Raw genomic sequence first — 24,699 nt, 5'->3', positions numbered from 1 at the left:
ATGTCAAGAATGAAGTTGCTGTGCCCTCACAGGCTTCCTAATGAAGCATTCAAGGCCCTTTATGTAGCTCAAATGTTTCCTACCTCGTGTATTTGTCGCCATGTCTGCCACTTTTTGAAAAGCATCCAAGAATGCGGCCGCTGCCAGCACCGTGGTCCTGGCATGGAGAGAGAGGAGAAGACAGTGTTAGAAAGCGGTTGGCTAATCACATATTTGATTGGGTGAATTTTCTCTCTGCTCCCTCTCCTTTAACTACGTGGAGCCAGTTGGCACCTTCTCAAGCAAAGTTGCACCAAACGTACCCTTTACGTGGGCACCATCCTCATTCAGGGGCATAGGATCTCTGTTGGGGCATGTTAGAAACCAAGGGGAAGGATAATAATAATAATAATAATAGCTTATTATCACAAGTCGGCTTCAATTAAGTTACTGTGAAAAGCCCCTAGTCGTCACATTCCGGCGCCTGTTCAGGGAGGCTGGTACGGGAATTGAACCCAAGCCGCTGCCTTGTTCCGCAATACAAGCTAGATGTTTAGCCCACTGTGCCACACCAGCCCCTGGAGACAGACTTCAGGAGTGCACGTACAGGGATCACCAAAAGCTCGGAGAGAGGACATTAAATAATCAACAAGCTTCACATAACGAAATAGGCACCAATAAATGCAATGAGGAATTCAGGGGGAATGTCTATACCCTGCGATTGAGGGAGAGGAGGCTGCTGCCACAGGAGGCAGACAGCTTGGATGAATTGAAGGGGAAGCTGGGTGAATGCATGGGGAAGAGAAGGATGTACTGATCGGGTGGGGTATGGTGGGAAGAGGCCTGTTTGGAGCATAAACAGTGGCGCAGACTGCTCCACGAATGGCCTCTTTCTGTGCTGTAATTCTAAAGGTATGTTAGTCTTTATTGAAGAGAGGGCTGGAATACAAAGATAAATCTTGAACCACCACACCTCAGGAAGGATATATTGGGATTGGAGGGAGCACATGCTGGTTCATCAGGAAGGATCAGGAAGGTTAAAAAGATTAAACAATATGAGCAGCTTGTACAAGCTGGGCTCCTATTCCCTTGTACATAGAAGATTAGGGATGATCTAATCGAGGTCTTTAAGATGATTAAAGGTTCTGATGGAGCAGATAAGAGAGAAACTATTTCCTGTAATTGGGGGCACAACCTTAAAACTGGAGTGAGGTTGTTCAGGGATCATGGCACAAAGAATTGTCCAAAGCACTGTGGATATTTGGAACTCTCTTCCACAAGTAAAATCTACTGAGGTTGGGTATCGATTGAAAATTTTCAAAACTGAGATTGACAAATCTTTTTCCCTTCAGCAAGGGTGTGGAGTCTTACAGAACCAGGGTGAGTAAAAGGAGTTATGTTACTGATTAGCCATGGCCTCACTGAACAGTGGAGCAGGTTCAAGAGGCGAATTGTCCTCCCCCCCCACCCCCCTTTCCTAAGTTCCTAACTGCTGAAGTGAAATTCTGCTTTCGTCGTGGCGTGGAGTCGGGAGGGGAACATAGTGGGACGGGGGAGGGGAGGGGATGTATTTTCTCAGTGCCTCCTCTCACTTTAGGGGCTGGTTTAGCTCACTGAGCTAAATCGCTGGCTTTTAAAGCAGACCAAGCAGGCCAGCAGCATGGTTCGACTCCCGTACCAGCCTTCCCGGACAGGCGCCGGAATGTGGCGACTAGGGGCTTTTCACAGTATCTTCATTGATGCCTACTCATGACAATAAGTGATTTTCATTCATTTCATTCATTTACCATCTTGGCAGCTGGCAGTGGGTACATGCCTGCCACAGGCAAGGCAGCAAAATGGAACTTGACCCTTCCACCCACCCCTGCCACTCCCAGCCCTTCCGCATCCAACCATGATGTGCCTGAGCTGGGAGTAGATGTAGCTGGTTGCCTGAAATTTGGAACTTTCTATGCCCAACATGAATACCCCTCACCCTGATTTAGCTGTTTAGCACACTGGGCTAAATCGCTGGCTTTGAAAGCAGACCAAGCAGGTCAGCAGCACGGTTCAATTCCCGTAACAGCCGTCCCGAACAGGCGCCGGAATGTGGCGTCTAGGGGCTTTTCACAGTAACTTCATTGAAGTCTACGCGTGACAATAAGCGATTTTCATTTTCATTTTTTTTCATTTACAGAAAGAGCGGGTGAAATGAAAGATGTGTTTGGCAGTACAGAACTTGAATATCAGGACAAATACAAGAATACCAAATTTCAAACAATCACATTTAATTGTAACGGGGAAAAGGGCACTGGTTGATTGTCAATCAACCAGTCAATTCTGATTGGCTAAGATGTTGCCATGGAGAAAGCACTTGCTGAACAATGCTGAGTGCGTGAACAGCGACATGAACAACCAAATTAGATATTTTCAAATTAATTTACGGGATGAGGGCTTTGCTGGCTAGGGCAGCATTTATTGTCCATCCCTAACTGCCAGTCGAGAAGGTGGTGGTGAGTTGATGAACCACTGCAGTTCCTGGGGTGTAGGTACACCCACAGTGCTGTTACGAAGGGAGTTCCAGGATTTTGACCCAGCGACAATGACGGAATGGCGATATACTTCCAAGTCAGGATGGTGAGTGACTTGGGGGGAACTTGCAGGTGGTGGTGATCCCAGCTAACTGCTACTCTTGTCCTTCTAGATAGTAGCGGTCATGGGTTTGCAAGGTGCTGCCGAAGGAGCCTTGGTGAGTTGCTGTAGTGCATCCTCTAGGTGGTACACTGTTGCTACTACATCGGTGGTGGAAGGAGCAAGTATTCGTGAATGGGGTGTCACTCAAGCGGGCTGCTTTGTCCCAGATGGTGTTGAGCTTCTTGAGTGTTGGAGCTGCACTCATCCAGGCAAGTGGGAAGTATTCCATCACACTCTTGATTGTGCCTTGTAGATGGTGGACAGGCTTTGGGAAGTCAGGAGATGAGCTGCTCGCCACAGGATTCCTAGCCTCTGAGTTACTTTTGTAGCCACAGTATTTATAAGGCAGGTCCAGTTCAGTCTTTGGTCAATGGTAACTTCCAGTCAAGCCCGTAATGTGGCTCTTTTGCACTTGCTAGAAGTGACATTCATTCACACACACGGACCCTTTCTCTGCAAACAAAAGCAATATTTTCAAGCCTTTTAAGAATTATTCATAGGCTTGGGGAGCCTATGGCACCCAGCTGCTTTCTCTATGGCAACCCCTCAGCCAATCAGAGCTCACGTGCCAACCAGTCAGCACCCTTTTCTCCTCCAGTAGCCAAAATAGTTGTGGTCATTTGAAATTTGACAGGCGCAATTCTCCCAAAGGGAGACTAAGTCCCGACGCCGGAGTGAAAACCGGAGTGTTTCACTCCGGCGTCAGAGGCCGCTCCTCGCCGCCTATTCTCCCGCCCCCAGGGGGCTAGGAGCGGTGGCGCGTCATTTACGTGCAGCGGGTCTTGACGCCGCATAAAAGCGGCGCCGCATAAATGACGTCACCTGTGCATGCGCAGCTTGGCCGACGCCAACCCATGCATGCGCGGTTGCCGTCCTCCCCGCGGCCGCCCCGCAAGATGATGTCGGATGGAGCTTACGGGGCGGTGGAGGAGAGGAGGTCCTCCTTCAGAGAGGCCGGCCTGCCAATCGGTGGGTGCCGATTGCAGACCAGACCCCTTTTGAGGCCCCCCCCCCCCCCCGGTGCAAGAACCCCCCTCCTCCCCCCACAGGCCACTCCCCCAGCGTTCCCGCGCTGTTCCCACCGGCAGCGACCAGGTGTGGACGCCGCCGTCGGGAACCTGTCGTGTTGGGCAGGCCGCTCGGCCCATCCGGGCCGGAGAATCGCCGCTCGCCGATTACAAGCGCCGATCGGCAATTCTCCCAGCGGCCAGCCGTGAATCTCGCCGCGCCTGTTTGGGGGGGGGGCGGGGGGGGGGGGGGGGGGGGGGGGGGGGGAGAATCGCGTGCGGGTGCCGGGGCGGCGAGGCGGGACTCGTTCGGCGCCCCAGCGATTCTCCCACCCGACGTTTGGGGGGGGGGGGGGGGATTCCGCCCGACATTCCTGTGTTTGTCCTGATGAGTGCGAGATGAAAAGCTGCAGCGACATGTCTCTCTTTGCAGAAATATTCAGGAATGAAGAGGGTGTGGTTTAAACCAACTCGCTGGGTGAGAAACCAACAGAATGGGAGTGAAACCCTGCACTGACCTCTTGTCCACTATCACTCTCCAATGGGATATCCCACTCTGGTTGATTTATAGGAAATCAATTTCCCACCTTGCACTGGGTCCACAAAGTCAACAACATCTGTCAATCAATGCAAGGGTAGGAGGACACAATGAGCACCAATCACCTCCGTATTATCCCAGACGAGTTATTACCGGTAAACCTTGTATCGGCTCCACTGAAGTGCCAGAAACAATGGTCACCCATTGTTTCTGTCCACTTGTGACTATCTGCACTGGCTGTGTTCAATCTCTGTCCAAAGATGCTGGTTGATGCTGAGAGTCGGCCACAGTTACCCACTGGGGCTCCAGGAGGGAAACAGCCAGGCCTCCACTTCCAACCCCCAGTTACCAGTGGCGTACGCAGGGATCAGTTCTGGGTCCTCTGCTGTTTGTGATTTTCATTAATGACTTGGATGAGGGAGTTGAAGGGTGGGTCAGTAAATTTGCAGATGATACGAAGATTGGTGGAGTTGTGGATAGTGAGGAGGGCTGTTGTCGGCTTCAAAGAGACATAGATAGAATGCAGAGCTGGGCTGAGAAGTGGCAGATGGAGTTTAACCCTGACAAGTGTGAGGTTGTCCATTTTGGAAGGACAAATCTGAATGCGGAATACAGGGTTAATGGTAGGGTTCTTGGCAATGTGGAGGAGCAGAGAGATCTTGGGGTCTATGTTCATAGTTCTTTGAAAGTTGCCACTCAAGTGGATAGAGCTGTGAAGAAGGCCTATGGTGTGCTAGCGTTCATTAGCAGAGGGATTGAATTTAAGAGCCGTGAGGTGATGATGCAGCTGTACAAAACCTTGGTACGGCCACATTTGGAGTACTGTGTGCAGTTCTGGTCGCCTCATTTTAGGAAAGATGTGGAAGCTTTGGAAAAGGTGCAAAGGAGATTTACCACGATGATGCCTGGAATGGAGAGTAGGTCTTACGAGGAAAGGTTGAGGGTGCTTGGCCTTATCTCAGTTGAACAGAGAAGGATAAGGGGCGACTTGATAGAGGTTTATAAGATGATCAGGGGAATAGATAGAGTAGACAGTCAGAGACTTTTTCCCCGGGTGGAACAAACCATTACAAGGGGACATAAATTTAAGGTGAATGGTGGAAGATATAGGGGGGGATGTCAGAGGTAGGTTCTTTACCCAGAGAGTAGTGGGGGCGTGGTATGCACTGCCTGTAGAAATAGTTGAGTCGGAAACATTAGGGACCTTCAAGCAGCTATTGGATATGGATTACGGTAGAATGATGGAGAGTAGATTAATTTGTTCTTAAGGGCAGCACGGTAGGATTGTGTATAGCACAATTGCTTGACAGCTCCAGGGTCCCAGGTTCGATTCAGGCTTGGGTCACTGTCTTTGTGGAGTCTGCACATCCTCCACGTGTGTGCGTGGATTTCCTCCGGGTGCTCCGGTTTCCTCCCACAGTCCAAAGATGTGCAGGTTAGGTGGATTGGCCATGATAAATTGCCCTTAGTGTCCAAAATTGCTCTTAGTGTTGGGTGGGGTTACTGAGTTATGGGGATAGGGTGGAGATATTGACCCTTGGGTTGGGTGCTCTTTCCAAGAGCCGGTGCAGACTCGCTGGGCCGAATGGCCTCCTTCTGCACTATAAATTCTATGATAATCTATGATTAATCTAGGACAAAGGTTCGGCACAACATCATGGGCCGAAGGGCCTGTTCTGTGCTGTATTTTTCTATGTTCTATCCAGCCTCAACAGTGAGAACGGACTGGACTAGTTCTGTGGCAGTATTCACTGCCTTCTGATCAGCCGTTTCATACAATTGCTTTGGCCTCACTTGGGGTAGGTTTCATGTTGGAACTTGTTGGCCATAGTGTTACTTGTTTTTCTTTTCCTCCAACTTAATCAGTGGATTGAAATTTCCCACACTCCCGGGAATGTACTAGGACTCCCTGACGTAACTGCAATGAGGAGGAGGGCTAGGAATTAGTCAGTTGGCAAGTTCAGGCAAGGTGTCTGCCCCAGGTGACGTCAAAGCAATTGTTTCAGACTGGGGCTAAGCTCCACTTCTGAGGGATGACATTGAGGGAGTTCCACCTCCTCCTTCTCTGGAGCAAGCACCTGTGCTTCCCGTGACCAACTAGTTCATCAACACTCAGTGATACACTGCAGGTTGACACATGAAAAATTGCGATGGGACCCCAGCAAGTCAACACTTTCAGGATAACAATGGAAAAAAACTCAGTGTAACACTGATGGAGAATGAATTGAGCTGTTTACAGGAGTTAGATGCATCCTTGTGGAACTCAAATAAATTTTGAGGAATATTTAACCATTGACAAATTTTAAATAGGCAACAAAATGGCCGAACAGGTTTGTGTCCCAGTTCTCCACTACATACATCAGCCTCAATAAAGTGAAGCCACCAAGTAGTCAAGGAGGTTAGAACCGTCTTGTGATGTGTTGGCTCCAATGCAGTAAATGAGAGTATTAAAGATTATATTGTAACTGAGATTCTAAATAGTTGAGCTTATTCAGGCCACAGTATACACTAGGCTGGGATGACACAACCACAAGGTGACAGATGTGGTAACATATAACTTAAATTACGTTGTGTATATATTCAATTCCTTGAGAAAGTGAGAGACATCTTTCAGGGTAATGAGAAAAGTGTTTTGGGCACCCGTCCTTATTAGTTACAGAGAATTGCCTGCTTAAAGAAATTGGCCATCAATAGGACCCGAGTCAGACTTTGTGGCTCACTTCTTGCCCTGATCCTTTAAGGGGCATGGTGTGTGTCCAGGTGTCACTAGGCATCTGGTTCCTCTTACCTGAGCTGAGAGTGAAGCTTGGCAGCCTTGGCATTGAAGTCCTCCCAGATTGGATATGATCCCTACAGGAAACAAAAAGGATATAATTACCCATTGTGAGCAGTGTGATGGAGATCACACTCTCTGCAGAATTTGGTTTAGAATAAGGAAAAGTATAAACAGCAGAAATTAATACATCAAGTATTTTAATTCAAAGTAGAATAAAACCACTTCAGCTAAAGGTCTTTCAAAAGTCACCATTTGCTGCAAGAAACTTTAGCTGACCCCTTGGATCATTAAGCCAGTCCAGATAATTGCGGAATAAGGAAGATCCTTGAATTAACAGCCCGTAAATTCTTTAAATTACCTTCCTGTAATTATAACCAAAAGCTAGACCGCGAGAAGGACACCCTGAGAGAGCAAGGAAAATAAATTAACTAATTTCTTTCTTAGTTCTATAACTTTTGACACTTAAGAGAACACCATTCAGAATAGTGTCTGTCTGAACATCTGCATATCCAAGAACCTTGACACACTGAAAATAGGCAGAAGTAGAAATATGTCTCAAACAGCTCCCTGTCCAACCATATATCTTAGACACCTGGCGTTCAAGCAGACACAAAGATCATTAAATCACATATTGTTGATAAAACAACAAACCTGACCATTTGGCTACAGGAAATTAGCCAGCATCAAAAGATAACAGGAAAGCCCTTCACTAAATAGGAGAAATTATGCAAAAAGTGTACTTTCGCAGAACTGGTATCTCACTCTCGCTCCTGCCAGAGTGTGTCAAAGTTCTGTTCTTCAGCCTGCTTCGTCAAACAAAGACCATCGTAGTTTTTGTAAGTATGTTTCTATTAAACTTCTTAGAAATGTATTAGAAATTGATATGAGATACGTTAGGATTTTCCATGTTTAGATATATCCTTCTCTTAGAGAAGATAGTTTGTTGGCAGATAACAAAGGACTTAACTGTTTTACATCCTGCACAGATAACAAAGGACTGTTAACCAATTTATATTTTTAACTCTGCAATTCTGTATGTATCAATTGAGAGTATTTTATAATAAAAATACAATTATTAGAAATTAAGCTGTGTAGTCTTACTCTCAATAAGTTTTAGATCCTAGACACTCATTTAGGTAAGTTTTAGATCCTAGACACTCATTTAGGAGGTCTTAAATGAAAAGCATCCACGACCGGCAGAGGGAGGAGGTTTTAGTTATGAGTGACGTATCTGAACTTCTTCTTCAAGAAGCTCACTGAAATCCTGTTCAACTGTTTCAGACACAGAAAAGTAACCTCCCCTCATGAGAGCTATTCAGAGTCTGAACAGAGAAACAGATTTCCCTCTTTTGGTGGCTTAACTTAATAATAGGTTAGTAAGATAGTCCTTTTGAATCCGGAATACTGAAACCCGTCACAGCAGAACATGAACTGAACGGTCTTTTCAGCTAAATATTTATCCCTAAATATATGCTTTAAAAGAATAGCATGATACTTCTGTTCAGAAATAACAAGGAAGAGCAAAATGAAAAACCACACGAGAGAGAAAGACCTAGGGAGTGAGTCAAAAAGATAGGCTGAATGCGACAGACAGGTAAAGAGAAAGCGAGTGACACATCAATATCAATGCCATGGTCTGCTTGAGAATTGGAGCCTCTGTATCGTATTCCTACATCAAAGGGAGGGATGTTCCCTCTAACAAATATGAAACAATTCTGTCCTGTTTTGGTGTTGTAGCAGTCTCTCTAAATCAGACACCGCATGTGAAAGTTGTGTTGACACCGCTGACGGTCTCGAAAACAAAAATCAGACAATGTGGATGCTGGAAACCTGAAGCTAGAAGAGAGAAACCCAGCTACTGCTTCAGGTCCTGTTCTGATGGAAGATCAGAACTCTGTTCCTCTCTATGCAGATGCTGCCTGGCCTGCATCGTTGGTCTTTCTTTCGCTTCAGAGTGTCTCGTCAACCCTTGTTTTCTCACGCCCTCTTCAGTTGTTGGGCAAGTAAAACTTAAATAGCCTTTCAAACTTCTGCCGGTCAATTTTCCAACCGCAGAAAATGATTCCATTGTGCGCAATTTTGGTTCAGGCCTCAGCAAGTTCCAAGAATCCTACTGCAGGCTACTGGATACATACTGAGGTGGGCATTTAGGGACTCCCATCAACACACTCTGCAGTGGGTTACAATTCTGATGACTTTCGAGCTTGGTGACACTCCGAGTGCAGTGATTTTGAGGACATACGAAAAATCATCCCCTCAGGTGGACATTAACTCCTATGGCACTATTTGAAAGAAGAGCAGGGGTGGAGGGGTTGCTAATATTTATTCCTCAATCAACATCGCAAAAAACAGATGATCCGGTCATTGCCACAACAACGTTCTTGATCCTTAGCATCTCTTTTAGGGGGTATCCCTCTCGGCTGTCCCCACGTAAGGGCTTTTTTAATAATAATTTTTATGAAATAAAAATCGCTTATTGTCACAAGTAGGCATCAAATGAAGTTACTGTGAAAAGCCCCTAGTCGCCACATTCCAGCGCCTGTTCGGGGAGACAGGTACCAGAGGATCGTCCAAGCAGAACTGAAGCTCATTTCGTGCCATGAATTTTCCGACCTCTTTCTCTGAACGTGTTCAAACTCACCTCAACGTATTGTGGAGAGCTTGGAGATGCTGGGATCAGAGCAAAGGGGAAATTTAATGCCCAAACATAAACTGAATGAAGACTGGAGAGAAAGTCAACAAGATGAGCAAGTTTGACTCCATTCCCACCTCAGGAACACACAAACCCTCTCCAATGGGGTCCAGTAATGTGAAATAGCCATCATGGCTGATTAGAATTCCATTTAGCCCAATTGTAGCTCTTCTGTTTCCCAGGCTGAGAGCAGCAAACTAGTCACCAATTATGAATTTAACTTGGGGCTTTCTTCACTGGCGTGGCTCTTTTCTACATTTAGGCACTGTTTTCAACAAGAGAGCCGGGTGTACATAAGAGTTTATTCAATACAAATGGGGCTGGTTTAGCTCAATGGGGCTGGTTTAGCTCACCAGGCTAAATCGCTGGCTTTTAAAGCAGACCAAGGCAGGCCAGCAGCACGGTTCGATTCCCACCAGCCTCCCCGGACAGGCGCCGGAATGTGGCGACTAGGGGCTTTTCACAGTAACTTCATTGAAGCCTACTCGTGACAATAAGTGATTTCCATAGGGGCTGTTTAGCACAGGGCTAAATCGCTGGCTTTGAAAGAAGACCAAGCAGACCAGCAGCACGGTTCGGTTCCCGTAACAGCCTCCCCGAATAGGCGCCGGAATGTGGCGACCAGGGGCTTTTCACAGTAACTTCATTTGAAGCCTACTCGTGACAATAAGCGATTTTCATTTTCAAATAACACGAGCTCTAAAAAATATTCCTCACTGATTCCAAATAACATTTCCATTCCCCACACCAACCTCCTTATAGTTTCTCTGAGTGGGATTGTCCAAGCAGAACTGAAACTCATTTTATGCCATGAATTTTCCGACCTCTTTCTCTGAACGTGTTCAAACTCACTTCAGACAGACCACAGATGTCTAGTACATGGTATGTAACGTTCAAGAAGGAATACTATATCGCGTTCTTGATCCTTAGCATCTCTTTTAGGGGGTATCCCTCTCGGATGTCCCCACGTAAGGGCTTTTTTAATAATAATTTTTATTATTGTTTTTATTAAGTAGGCTTACATTAACACTGCAATGAATTATTGTGAAAATCCCCTCGTCGCCACATTCCGTTGCCTGTTCTGGTACACAGAGGGAGAATTCAGAATGTTCAAATGACCTAACAGCACATCTTTGGACTGTGGGAGGAAACCGGAGCACCCGGAGGAAACCCACGCAAACACGGGGAGAACATGCAGACTCCGCACAGACAGTGACGCAAGCTGGAATCGAACCTGGGACCTTGGCGCTGTGAAGCAACAGTGCTAAACACTGTGCTACCGTACCGTCCTTTACCCGGCGATTGCCCAGAACTGCAAACTTCGTCTGGACAATTGTGGGGGCTGGGAACCATCCAACAAAGCGATTCAAATCGCTACATTTGGATGGTTCTGCCAGTTCCGCCCCCCCACCACACTTACCTTCATTTCCTCATCAGCCTCAGCAAGGAATGCCCTGCCGAGGAACACCTGACCTTATTTTCCTAATCAGTACAGGAAGAAATCGGGCGTTATTTTTAAATATCTACCTGATCTCTGGTCCCCCCTCCACGGCCTCCGGACCTACCCCACCCCCCACCCCCACAGGCCCCACCCTACCTGTTAGGGAGTCCTCAAGCACCCCCCCCACCCCTAATCTCACCTCATAAGGGCAGGGAATCCCTGGGCCTGATCCCTGGCAATGCCAACCTGCACCCATGCACCTTGGCATTGCCAGCCTGGCACCCTGGCAGTGTCAAAATACCCAGGCACCATGAGTGCCAGGGATCCACCTTGCCGAGAACCTGACCACCCGATGTCTCCGTTGGCCAAGGAGATGCCCCCCAGGTGCCGTGACGCCTGGTCCACATTTGTGTGGATCCAGTGCTAAACGTTGCCATGGCGAAGTCTCCCAGGCGCTGCCATTCATTCCCGGGTCTTGGGAGAATCCGGCGCAGAGACATTAAGTGAGGCTAACTGCTCACTCAAATATGGATCCCGCCCAGTGAGGGTGAAATCTAGATCGCAACGTCTCGCGAGATCTCGTTCGATCACGCAAGGCATCCCAAACGTCGCAAATCTCATGAGATTTAACGGCCTTGCCACGCCCCTAGGCGGCCGCGACGAGGCTGGACAATTGGCCAAAGTGTTAGCAGACTTGGATGTAATTATCAGTCATTCACTGAAAGTATGCAGTTAATGTAAAATTGTCAATCAGGCCCATTCAGTATTTTTAAAAAAAAATAATTTTTATTGAAATTTTTGCAAAATAGAATACAAAATATAAACATCTTAGCTCTATTAACATACAACCGCGGTAACACCCCATGAACAATACCCCCCCCCCCCAGCTTCAATAGCAACTTCAAACAAAAAGAAAAAACAACAAAGAAAGAAAAAGAAGGGGAAAAAAACAAACAAGAGGGAGATAGCACCCTCCACCAACCCATGTGCACAGTTCTCCCTCCCCCCAATCCTTACCCCCCCGGGCTGCTGCTGCTGTCGGCCTATTTCCCTACCGTTCCGCCAGGAAGTCCAGAAACGGCTGCCACCGCCTGAAAAACCCTTGTACTGATCCCCTCAGGGCAAATTTCACCCTCTCCAATTTAATGAACCCCGCCATATCCGAGATCCAGGCCTCCACGCTTGGGGGCCTCGCATCCTTCCATTGGAGCAAGATCCTCCGCCGGGCTACTAGGGACGCAAAGGCCAGGACCCCGGCCTCTATCGCCTCCTGCACTCCCGGCTCCACTGCCACCCCAAAAATTGCGAGTCCCCAGCCTGGCTCGACCCTGGACCCCACCACCCTCGACACCGTCTTTGCTACCCCCTTCCAAAACTCCCCCAACGCTGGGCACGCCCAAAACATATGGCCGTGGTTCGCTGGGCTCCCTGAGCACCTAGCACACCTGTCCTCGCCCCCGAAGAACCTACTCATCCTTGTCCCCGTCATGTGGGCCCTATGCAGCACCTTGAACTGTATGAGGCTAGGCCTCGCACAGGAAGAGGAGGAATTCACTCTCTCCAAGGCATCCGCCCATGTCCCCTCCTCAATCTCCTCACCCAGCTCCTCTTCCCATTTACCCTTCAGTTCCTCCACCGAGGCCTCGTCTACCTCCTGCATTACCTGGTATATGTACAAAATCCTCCCTCCTCCAACCCACACCCCCGAGAGCACCCTATCCCACACCCCCCGTGGGGGCAGCAAGGGGAACCCCTCCACCTGCTGCCTGGAAAACGCCCTCACCTGGATGTACCTAAACATGCTCCCCGGGGGGAGCCCAAACTTCCCCTCTAACTCCCCCAAGCTCGCGAACCTCCCCTCCACAAACAGGTCCCTCAACCTCCTAACCCCTGCCCTGTGCCAGCCCCGGAATCCGCCATCAATGCTCCCTGGGACGAACCGATGGCTCCCCCGTATCGGGGCCTCCATCGAGCCCCCCATTTCTCCTCTGTGCCGTCTCCATTGCCCCCAAATTTTGAGGGTAGCCGCCACCACCGGGCTCGTGGTATACCTCGTTGGAGGGAGCGGCAACGGCGCCGTTACCAGCGCCTCCAGGCTAGGCCCATTCAGTATTAACCCACCCTTTAATAACCTTTCGCCATAAGTCAAAAAAATTTGATTTAATTAATAGGAAACATTTACAGAGAAATGGGGAAATCGGAGGAGGACTGGGACTAACAAAGTTCTTTCTAAGAGCCAGCCTGTGCTGTTTCTCTATGATTCATTTGTGCCTGGACCAGTCACAAAGTCTATGTCTACTTGTAAATCTAGGTGCAAGGCTTTCCCACAAACATGTTACTCAGGAGCAGAGAGCAACAACACTTTACAACATATTTAACAATGAGGACTGAGGCTGCATGTGTTCTTGATTTAAACTTTAATGTACGGTGCCCAATTTAAAGAGACAGTCGACAGACCGAAATAAGACAAAACTGCTTCCTATTTGCCACAACTGCTTCTGGCTGCGGACTTCAGTGTAATGGTATTTGCAAATGGGCACAGATCAGTCAAACTGTCAACATCAGCCACCTGACCCCGAAAGCAACACTCCAGACTCAAACGCCCAGTACCAAACAAATACGAGACCACCAATACTGACACCAATACAAGCCATTAATTCCCACATCAACCCCCAATCCTTCAAACCAACCACCACAGCACCAATGCCAAACATTGCCCATACCACCAATGTCCAGAGGGCATGCAGCTGGGGGCCTCCGATCCCCTGGGAGACCCCGAGTGCCGTTCCGTCTAGTCCCCATTTGGGGGGGACCAGTGTTGAACGGCGCTCACCGAAGCGTCTGAAGTGAAGGGGATGAATCCCTAAACCTCAGTACCTCAAGAATTTGCACATTAGAGTGAGGTTAACTGTCTCGCTCTAATGTGCAGATTTGCCAAAACGTGATCGCAACTTCTCGCGAGGTCGCGTTGGATCTCAAGGTGTCGCGAGTTGGGTAGATCCTGGGAACGGGGTCTCCCGGCCTTCATCGGCCATCCTGTGCTGCGGCACGCTGCTTTTCCGGCGCTGCGTGACCACTGGATCACACCAATGGTTAAGACACGGGCTTTCAGAGATCAACGGCTTTGCAGTCTCTGTGAGGAATATCTTTTGGTCAGCTGAATATACTGGTTGGTACTGGGTCAAACTGTCCAAGAAGGCCCCCGCTTTTAATTCTCAGTCTTGCTGTATGGCAGGAAGCATAGCAAGATCCCACAAAGCCCAATGAAATCAAAGGTCGGATAATCTGTTGTCTAGTTGAGAGATCAATATTGGTCAGGACGCTGGGGGAGAACTCTCCGGCTCTTCTTCAAAATACATCCACCTCAAGGAGCAGTCAAGGCCTTAGTTTAAAGACAGCAAGTCCAATGGTCCAGCATACCCTCAGTGCTATGCGTGGGACTATCTGGGTCACAACCTGTTTGGGAACTGCAACTGGCTTTAATGCACCCAGACTGGCTGAGGAATAATTATCCAATCTGGAATAATCGACAGTGACTTCTGTCAGACAGTAGGTAGATGTCACCTAATAACAGCCTGGGCCTAGTACTTAACTAGCTTACTAAAATTCACCAAAAGTTTAATTAATGACTCACAGATGAGATAGAGGAGGGAACCTTTGCAACTGTCAGCACAATCGTCCTGGGGGCTACCATTGATCAGAAAATGAACTGTACTAGCCATATTAATATTATGGCTACAGGAGCAGGTCAAAGGCTAGGAATCCTGTGGCGGGTAACCGACCTCCTGACCCCCCAAAGGCTGTCCACCATCTACAAGGCACAAGTCTGGAGTGTAATGGAATACTCTCCACTTGCCTGGTTGAGTGCAGCTCCAACTACACTCACGAGCTCGATACCAGCCACGACAAAGTAGCCCACTCGATTGCTACTCTTTCTACAAACATTCACTCCCGCCATCACCGCCGCACGGTAACATTTACGTGTACCATCTACAAGATGCACGGCAACAACTCACCAAGGTTCCTTGGACAGCACCTTCCAAGCCACGACCACTACCATCTAGAAGCACAAAAGCAGCCAACCTGGAAACCCAACCACCTGGAGACTGTCGCTGGGGTAAAATCCAGGAACTACTGCCCGAACAGCACTGTGGGTGTACCTACACTACACGCATAGACTGCAGCAATTCAGGAAGGCAGCTCACCAACCCTTTCTCAAGGGCAATTAGGGATGGGCAATAAATTCCAGCCTAGCCAGAGACACACATTTCCCAAGAACAAATGAAGGGAAAAAAAAACAACTTTTCATAAAAAGAGGTAAGGGGAGAGAAAAGAATCAAAAATCTCCCACAGCACGTATGAAATAACTGACATTGAAAGGAGCAAAGTAAAGAGTTGAATGATACAGTGAGACTCTGAGAAGGCGCAGAGTTGAGGAGCTGTGCCAGGTCACAGCGAGGACTTCACAACGAGCCCTTTCACCAGCCACTACAAACAGCACGTTTCACTCCAACAGATAGACTCACACACAGCAGAGTTATATAGACCCAATGGACTGAAGGCTTGGCAAACACATACATCCTCGGGTTGTCATGGCAACTGAAAGCCACTGTCCAGCTTCAATGAAAGGAACTGTTCATCTCGGAAAATGCCCAGGAGCTGCACAACTTTACATTAAAAAAAGCGAGTTACAGGGAGGACGGGCATTTCTATAGCGCCTTTCACAACCCAGGGACATGCCAGAGTGCTCTGCAGCCAGTGAATGACTTTGGAAGTGTCGGCACTTTTGAGAGAGAGAGACAGAGAGAGAGAACAGCAAGATCCCATTAACAGGAACAAGACAAACATCCAGTTAATCAGATATAGAAACTGAAAATAAACTCAACAGGTCTGGCACCATCTGTGCGAGATAGAGCGTTAACGTTTTGGATCTATATGACCCTTCTACGAACAGCTCTGCAGGAGTCATTTGGATCCAAAATGTCAACTCGGTTTCTCTCTCCACAGATGCTGCCAGAACTGTTGAATTGTTCCAGCACTTTCTGGTGTTATTTTAGATTTCAAGCATCAGCATTATTTTATTTTAATCCAGTTCATCTACTTTTCCTCAAGAAAGAATCTGTCCAGCGTACCAGGAAAATTACTCACGGGGTACAATGAACATTCTGTAGTGCCCGGGATGGATTCAAGAGCATTGGTGACACCAAATGACCTCTCCCCAGGTTGATCGAAGAAGATAGGCAAGTCAGAGCACAACAGCCCCCTTCCCCAACCCCCCAAAAAAGTGCCCCCTACATGGTTCCTACACATCCTGGAGAGATGGCGTGGGGCATGAGGAGGTCCAGCCTCTTCCCCCCCTTCCTCTTCCCCCACCCCCCAATACCCTACCCCCTCCGCCAATTGCTCACCTATCCCATGTGACATGGCGAGTCAAAAATGAAGGAGCGTCAAAGATTTCACCGAAAATTGAGAGAAAAGGCTGCAATCTTTCACGGTAGCCAGCAACCACTCCTGGTCACAATGTGGTTACATAGTCATAGAACATAGAACAGTACAGCACTTCGGCCCTCAATGTTGTGCCGAGCCATGATCACCCTACTCAAACCCACATATCCACCCTATACCCGTAACCCAACCCCCCCCCTTAACCTTACATTTATTAGGACACTACGGGCAATTTAGCATGGCCAATCCACCTAACCCGCACATCTTTGGACTGTGGGAGGAAACCGGAGCACCCTGAGGAAACCCACGCACACAGGGGGAGGACGTGCAGACTCCACACAGACAGTGACCCAGCCGGGAATCGAACCTGGGACCCTGGAGCTGTGAAGCATTTATGCTAACCACCATGCTACCCTGCTGCCCATGATTGGGCTTGGTTAGCAACAATGCACAAGTAGCTATTCAAGGGAACCTCAGCACAAGCAAATTTAAAGGAATGAGGCCACTCAAAAAGTGGCCATGTATAAGGATTAAAATGTTGGTTGCCATGATGACGGCTGTTAATAATTTTCTCAAAAGGCTCAATACCATCCAGGACAGATGGATCATTTGATCAACATCCCAGCCACTGAACTCAACGTCCACTCCTTCCTTCACTGGTGAACTGTATGTAAAATCTACAGGATTCACTGCGGACATCCAGCAAAGTTATTTCCACTGCACCACCTTCATGGTCACAAGGTTACGGGATAGGGTGGGGACGTAGGTAGGGTGCTCCTTTGGAGAGCTTCTTCAGCAGTTCGGTGCAGACTCGATGGGCCAAGTGGCCTTCCTTCCACACTGTAGGGATTCTATGATTCCCAGCGGGATCGACCAGAGCAGCAAGGTGAAGGTCACTAAGTCATTTAGGATTCTGACTTTAACAGACATCACTATTTCTTCATCGCCACTAAATTTAGAGTACCCAATTCATTTTTTACAATTAAGGGGCAATTCAGCATGGCCAATCCACCTAGCCTGCACATCTTTGGATTGTGGAGGCAAAGCTCACGCAAACACGGGGAGAATGTGCAAACTCCACACGGACAGTGACCCAGACCCGGGATCGAGCCTCGGACCTCGGCGCCGTGAGGCTGCAATGCTAACCACTGCACCACCGTGCTGCCCTTGGGTCATCATGAGTCCTGACCACCAGTACTGAACCTGGCTTGACGAGTGTGCTGGCTCAGAGCCTCACCGGACAGGAGCAGCTGCCAAGGAGGCGGGTCTACTCGAGTTGGAGGTGCCTGGAGCTTCTCACTGTGTGCATTACCCAAACAACCTTCCAACCAGAGCAAGCAACAGGTCTCCTACACAGCTCCAATTACCAGGCTGTCGCTCAATGTCCTGGACTGGATCTTGAACCGAGGACTTTGTGATTCAGAGGTCAGAGAGCCACTTTTAAGTGGGTAAAGGACAATGGTTCGAGTAGTTTTGCACACCAGCAGCTCCAGTTTAGTACACCATTAAAGTGCCAGTAAAGAAGTCATAAGCTTAAATAGCAATGGTGCAGTAACATCCCAAAACAGGCCATTCGTCCCAACTCGTGAATGTTCCACTTGAGGGGACAATTTAAAATGGTGCTGACCACTTGATAATTTTATTTATTCATGATTGTATTCATGGTTGGACGGAGCACCTTGTGTTCTGGGCCTCATGTTGCCATTTTGTGGTGACATTATACAATCACCATCCTCAACCCATAAACCAAATTATGAAGTAGATTTTCCATTAAAACTGGCCCCCAGGGAAGACGACACATTTTGCAGAACGTGTGTTGAAAGCCTTGAGCCACATTTCAAGGGCCTGGAGTTGTGTGTCCCAGTAGCTTATGGCTGTTAATGGGGGAGCAATTCAACAAGTAAGACAGTGGACCAGTAAGGCAGAAACAAATTGCTGCCTTATTAGGGGAATGAGGTAGTGGGGCTAAGGGTGTTATTTCTGAATGAGATGCTAGCAAGTTAAGTGGAACTCGGTGAATGACTTGTATCATATTTGCACTTTAATAATTCTGGACACTCACAATAGATATCTACGCCAAACAAGGTTAGCATTTCCTTGTTGGTCATGAGACACATCAACTCCATAATCCCAGAATGCCATGATCCACTGCAATTCCCATACTGCCACATTCAGTCCACAGCAGATGCATTCATCCCTGGAGCACCTCGACAGCAAGACTCCTACGTCAGACTCCTATTCATTGACTACAGCTCCGCCTTCAACACCATAATCCCAACCAAGCTCATATCTAAACTCCAAAACCTAGGACTTGGTTCCTCCTTCTACAACTGGATCCTCGACTTCCTAATCCATACACCACAATCAGTAAGGATAAATAACAACACCTCCTCCAAGATAGTCCTGAATACCGGGGTCCTGCAAGGCTGCGTGTGTAGACCCCTACTATAATCCCTATGCACACATGGCTGTGTGGCATAATTTGGGTGCAAATCCATCTACAAGTTTGCTGATGACACGATAGTGTTGTTCGGATCTCAAACAACGATACGTCAGAGTACAGGAGGTAGATATAGAACCTAGTGGCATGGTGTTACGACACAAATCTCTCCCTTAAGGTCAGCAAAACTGAGGAGCTGGTCATTGACTTCAGGAAGCGAAGTATCGTATATACCCGTCTGTATCAATGGTGCCAAGGTGGAGATGGTTGGTAGCTTCAAATTCCTCAGTGTGCACATCACCAATAATCTGTCCTGGTCCACCCACGTCGAAGCTACAACCAAGAAAGCACAAGAGCACCTTACTTCCTCAGGAAACTAAGGTAATTTGGATGTCCACATTGACTTACCAATTTTTACAGATGCACCATAGAAAGCATCCTATCTGGCTTCATCACAGTATGGCAACTGCTCAACCCAAAACCGTAAGAAACTGCAGTCATGAACACAGCCCAGTCCATCACACAAACCCGCCTTCCATCCACTGACTCTGTCTAAACCTCCTGCTACCTGGGGAAAGCGGGCAGCAGAATCAAAGACCCCTCCCACCCAGCTCACTCACTCTTCCAACTTCTTCTATCGGGCAGGAGATACAAAAGTCTGAGAACACGCACGAACAGACTCAAAAACAGCTTCTTCCCTGCTCTTACCAGACTCCTGAATGGCCCTCTTATGGACTGAACTGATCTCTCCACGCATCTTCTCTACTGAGTCACACTGCACTCTGTATGCTTCACCCGATGTCTGTGTCTATGTATTTACATTGTGCATTTATCGTATGTCCTATGCTTTTTCATGTATGGAACAATCTGCCTGGACTGTATGCAGAATAATACTTTTCACTGTACCTCAGTACACATGACAATAAATCAAATCCAAATCCAAAGTAGTGGAATCTTATACTCTAACCATGAGACTTTTTCACTATTGGAAGTGAAGAAAAGCTATTTCCTGGCAGAATAATCTATTTTTGGATACCTTATTAGGTGATAATGTATGTTGCATATTTATAGAGCAAGTGCTTCTCCCCTGGTGTTGCTCTCATTTAAGGATAAATATTGAACAGGGACTCTGAAGAGATTGTGGCTGCTCTTGTTTAATTAGTGCCATGGGATCTTTTACATCCATCCTCGAGGACAAATGGAGCCTCAGTTTAACGCCTCATCTGAAAGGCGGCTTCTCCAACAGGGCAGCACGGTGCTGAGGGAGTGCTGCAAAGTGTCACACGGGCTGGGCCAAAGGCTCTGGAGTGGAGCCCCCCCCCCCCCCCCCCCCCCCCCACACAGCCTGCCCCCCAACCCTGCGCGCAGAGTTCCCGCCGACTGTGACCAGGTGTGGACGGCACCGGCGGGTCTCTGCCTTTTTTGAGCGGCCGCTCAGCCCATCCCAGGCTGAGAATCAGCGGCCCGGCCGCATACAGCGGCCTGCGACCGGCGGCGGGCTAAACGCGCTGGCGCCAATGGCGCCGACTCTCCGCTCCGTGGAGAATTGCGTGCCAGCGTTGGGGCGGTGTGGCCCGGTTGCGGGGGATTCTCCGGGCCGGTCCCGGGCTGGGAGAATCCCACCCCCTATAAAGAGGTCCCCAGATAAGATGGCAGTAGATGAGATCAAAAAGCACTGCTGTTTGAATTCCCAATCCCTTCCCAACAGAAGGCAGTTAGTGTTTAGGTCAACAACATGGCCACTGGATGAAGTAACAAAAGTCCAGTGAGTGTCAGCATCTCCAGTGCAGAAGGAAGGAGAGGGGTATGTCTTCATTATGAATCATAAGGAGTCAGCGATGTGTACAAGATCCTGCTGGGCTTTCGATCAACCCTGTGCAGGAAACCAGGTCCATAAGCAGCAAGGTGATTGGCTTTTCTATCCTATCCTCAAGTTGAAGAGAGGAAAAAGGGGTTAAACTGACTGAGCAGTCAAGCTCCTTGTTCAAACAGGATTCTCAATCTGCCTAAACAATAGTTACGGGTTTCCTCTCATGTACTTTACTCTGATATGGCAACAACGTTAATTGTACAATCTGTCAACAGCATCAACACAAGTACTTTCCCACTCACTTCCTTTCCCATCCCACAGCCAGGCTGTTACCAAGCAACTGTCACTATATTTAAACTGAGCTAAGACACGAAAAGGCCCAGCTGCAGGATGAGTGCCAGAGGTACAAGGCACCAGGACTGTACAGATTTAACACAGGGGCTCAGGCAGGAACAGCGGCTGTACAGAGTTAACACCGAGAATCAGGAACAGACACTGTACAGAGTTAACAAAGCGGATCAGGAACATCGACTGTACAGAATAAACACAGAATCAGGAATAGTGACCGTACAGAGTTAACACGGAGAATCAGGAACATCGACTGTACAGAGTTAACACAGAATCAGGAACAGCTACCACTGTACAGAGTTAACACAGAGCATCAGGAACAGTGATGGTACAGAGTTGACACAGAGCATCAGGAACAGTGATGGTACAGAGTTAACACAGAGCATCAGGAACAGTGACTGTACAGTGTTCACACAGAATCAGGAACAGCTACCACTGTACAGAGTTAACACCGAGAATCAGGAACAACAACTACTGTACAGAGATAACACCGAGAATCAGGAACATCGACTGTACAGAGTTAACACCGAGAATCAGGAACATCGACTGTACAGAGTTAACACCGAGAATCAGGAACAGCGACTGTACAGAGTTATCACAGAGAATCAGGAACATCGACTGTACAGAGTTATCACAGAGAATCAGGAACATCGACTGTACAGAGTTAACACAGAGAATCAGAAACAGCGTCTGTACAGAGTTAACACAAAAAATCAGGAACAGTGACTACACAGAGTTAACACCGAGAATCAGGAACATCGACTGTACAGAGTTAACACAGAGAATCAGGAACAGAGACTGTAAGAGAGTTAACATCGAGAATCAGGAACAGAGACTGTAGAAAGTTAAAACTGAGAATCAGGAACATCGACTGTACAGAGTTAACACAGAGAATCAGGAACAGCGACAGTACAGGGTTAACACAGAGAATCAGAAACAGCGACTGTCCAGAGTTAACACAGAAAATCAGGAACAGCGACTGTACAGAGTTAACACTGAGGATCAAGATCAGCTACTGTACAGAGTTAACACAGAAAATCAGGAACAGAGACTGTACAGAGTTAACACTGAGAATCAGGAACAGTGACTGTACAGTGTTCACACAGAATCAGGAACAGCTACCACTGTACAGAGTTAACACCGAGAATCAGGAACAACAACTACTGTACAGAGATAACACCGAGAATCAGGAACATCGACTGTACAGAGTTAACACCGAGAATCAGGAACATCGACTGTACAGAGTTATCACAGAGAATCAGGAACATCGACTGTACAGAGTTATCACAGAGAATCAGGAACATCGACTGTACAGAGTTAACACAGAGAATCAGAAACAGCGTCTGTACAGAGTTAACACAAAAAATCAGGAACAGTGACTACACAGAGTTAACACCGAGAATCAGGAACATCGACTGTACAGAGTTAACACAGAGAATCAGGAACAGAGACTGTAAGAGAGTTAACATCGAGAATCAGGAACAGAGACTGTAGAAAGTTAAAACTGAGAATCAGGAACATCGACTGTACAGAGTTAACACAGAGAATCAGGAACAGCGACAGTACAGGGTTAACACAGAGAATCAGAAACAGCGACTGTCCAGAGTTAACACAGAAAATCAGGAACAGCGACTGTACAGAGTTAACACTGAGGATCAAGATCAGCTACTGTACAGAGTTAACACAGAAAATCAGGAACAGAGACTGTACAGAGTTAACACTGAGAATCAGGAACAGCTACTATACAGAGTTAACACCGAGAATCAGGAACAGCGACTTAACAGAGTTAACACAGAAAATCAGGAACAGCGACTGTACAGAGTTAACACTGAGGATCAAGATCAGCTACTGTACAGAGTTAACACAGAAAATCAGGAACAGCGACTGTACAGAGTTAACACAGAATCAGGAACAGCGACTGTACAGAGTTAACACCGAGAATCAGGAACAGAGACTGTAAAGAGTTAACACCGAGAATCAGGAACATCAACTGTACAGAGTTAACACAGAAAATCAGGAACAGCGACTGTACAGAGTTAACACAGAGAATCAGGAATAGTGACTGTACAGAGTTAACAAAGAGGATCAGGAACAGCGACTGTACAGAGTTAACAAAGAGGATCAGGAACAGCGACTGTACAGAGTTAACAAAGAGGATCAGGAACAGCGACTGTACAGAGTTAACACAGAAAATCAGGAACAGAGACTGTACAGAATTAATACTGAGAATCAGGAACAGAGACCGTAGAGAGTTAACACCGAGAATCAGGAACAGCGACTGTACAGAGTTAACACCGAGAATCAGGAACAGCGACTGTACAGAGTTAACACTGAGGATCAAGATCAGCTACTGTACAGTTAACACAGAAAATCAGGAACAGCGACTGTACAGAGTTAACACAGAAAATCAGGAACAGCGACTGTACAGAGTTAACACCGAGAATCAGGAACAGCGACTGTACAGAGTTAACACAGAGAATCAGGAACAGTGACTGTACAGAGTTAACACCGAGAATCAGGAACAGCGACTGTACAGAGTTAACACCGAGAATCAGGAACAGCGACTGTACAGAGTTAACACTGAGGATCAGGAACAGAGACCGTAGAGAGTTAACACCGAGAATCAGGAACATCGCCTGTACAGAGTTAACACAGAGAATCAGGAACAGTGACTGTACAGAGTTAACACAGAAAATCAGGAACAGAGACTGTACAGAATTAATACTGAGAATCAGGAACAGAGACCGTAGAGAGTTAACACCGAGAATCAGGAACAGCGACTGTACAGAGTTAACACCGAGAATCAGGAACAGCGACTGTACAGAGTTAACACCGAGAATCAGGAACAGCGACTGTACAGAGTTAACACCGAGAATCAGGAACAGCGACAGTACAGAGTTAACACTGAGAATCAGGAACAGCTACTGTACAGAGTTAACACCGAGAATCAGGAACAGCGACTGTACAGAGTAAACACAGAATCAGGAATAGAGACTGTACAGAGTTAGCACAGAATCAGGAACAGCTACTGTACAGAGTTAACACAGAGAATCAGGAACAGCGACTGTACAGAGTTAACACAGAATCAGGAACAGCGACTGTACTGAGTTATCACAGAGGATCAGGAACAGCGACTGTACAGAGTTAACACAGAGGATCTGGATCAGCGACTGTACAGAGATAACACTGAGAATCAGGAACAGCGACTGTACAGAGATAACACTGAGAATCAGGAACAGCGACTGTACAGAGTTAACACAGAGAATCAGGAACAGCGACTGCACAGAGTTTCACCGAGAATCAGGAACAGCGACTGTACAGAGTTAACACAGAGGCTCAGGCAAGAACAGTGACTGTATAGAGTTAACACAGTGGCTCAGGCAGGAACAGCGACTGTACAGAGTTAACACTGAGAATCAGGAATAGAGACTGTACAGAGTTAACTCCGAGAATCAGGAACAGCGACTGTACAGAGTTAACACAGAGGCTCAGGCAGGAACAGTGACTGTATAGAGTTAACACAGAGAATCAGGAATAGAGACTGTACAGA

At 47.5% G+C, this 24,699-nt stretch overlaps 1 protein-coding gene across 22 annotated transcripts in view; it reads right to left on the bottom strand.

The window, feature by feature from the left end:
- mtss1lb (MTSS I-BAR domain containing 2b) overlaps window positions 1-24,699 on the bottom strand; it is a 206,497-nt gene that overhangs the window by 131,862 nt on the left and 49,936 nt on the right. For all 22 annotated transcript variants that reach the window (XM_038807079.1, XM_038807102.1, XM_038807084.1 and 19 more), the window contains exons 2-3: window positions 6,986-7,047; window positions 84-157 (exon numbers count right to left, since the gene is read on the bottom strand). In XM_038807079.1, the coding sequence (XP_038663007.1) occupies window positions 84-157; window positions 6,986-7,047 (136 nt within the window). The remainder of the gene's footprint in view (window positions 1-83; window positions 158-6,985; window positions 7,048-24,699) is intronic.

This window comes from Scyliorhinus canicula, chromosome 9, assembly GCF_902713615.1.
Source record: "Scyliorhinus canicula chromosome 9, sScyCan1.1, whole genome shotgun sequence".
NCBI classification, from domain to species: Eukaryota; Metazoa; Chordata; class Chondrichthyes; order Carcharhiniformes; family Scyliorhinidae; genus Scyliorhinus; species Scyliorhinus canicula.
This window is presented reverse-complemented; position numbering and strand designations above follow the sequence as displayed.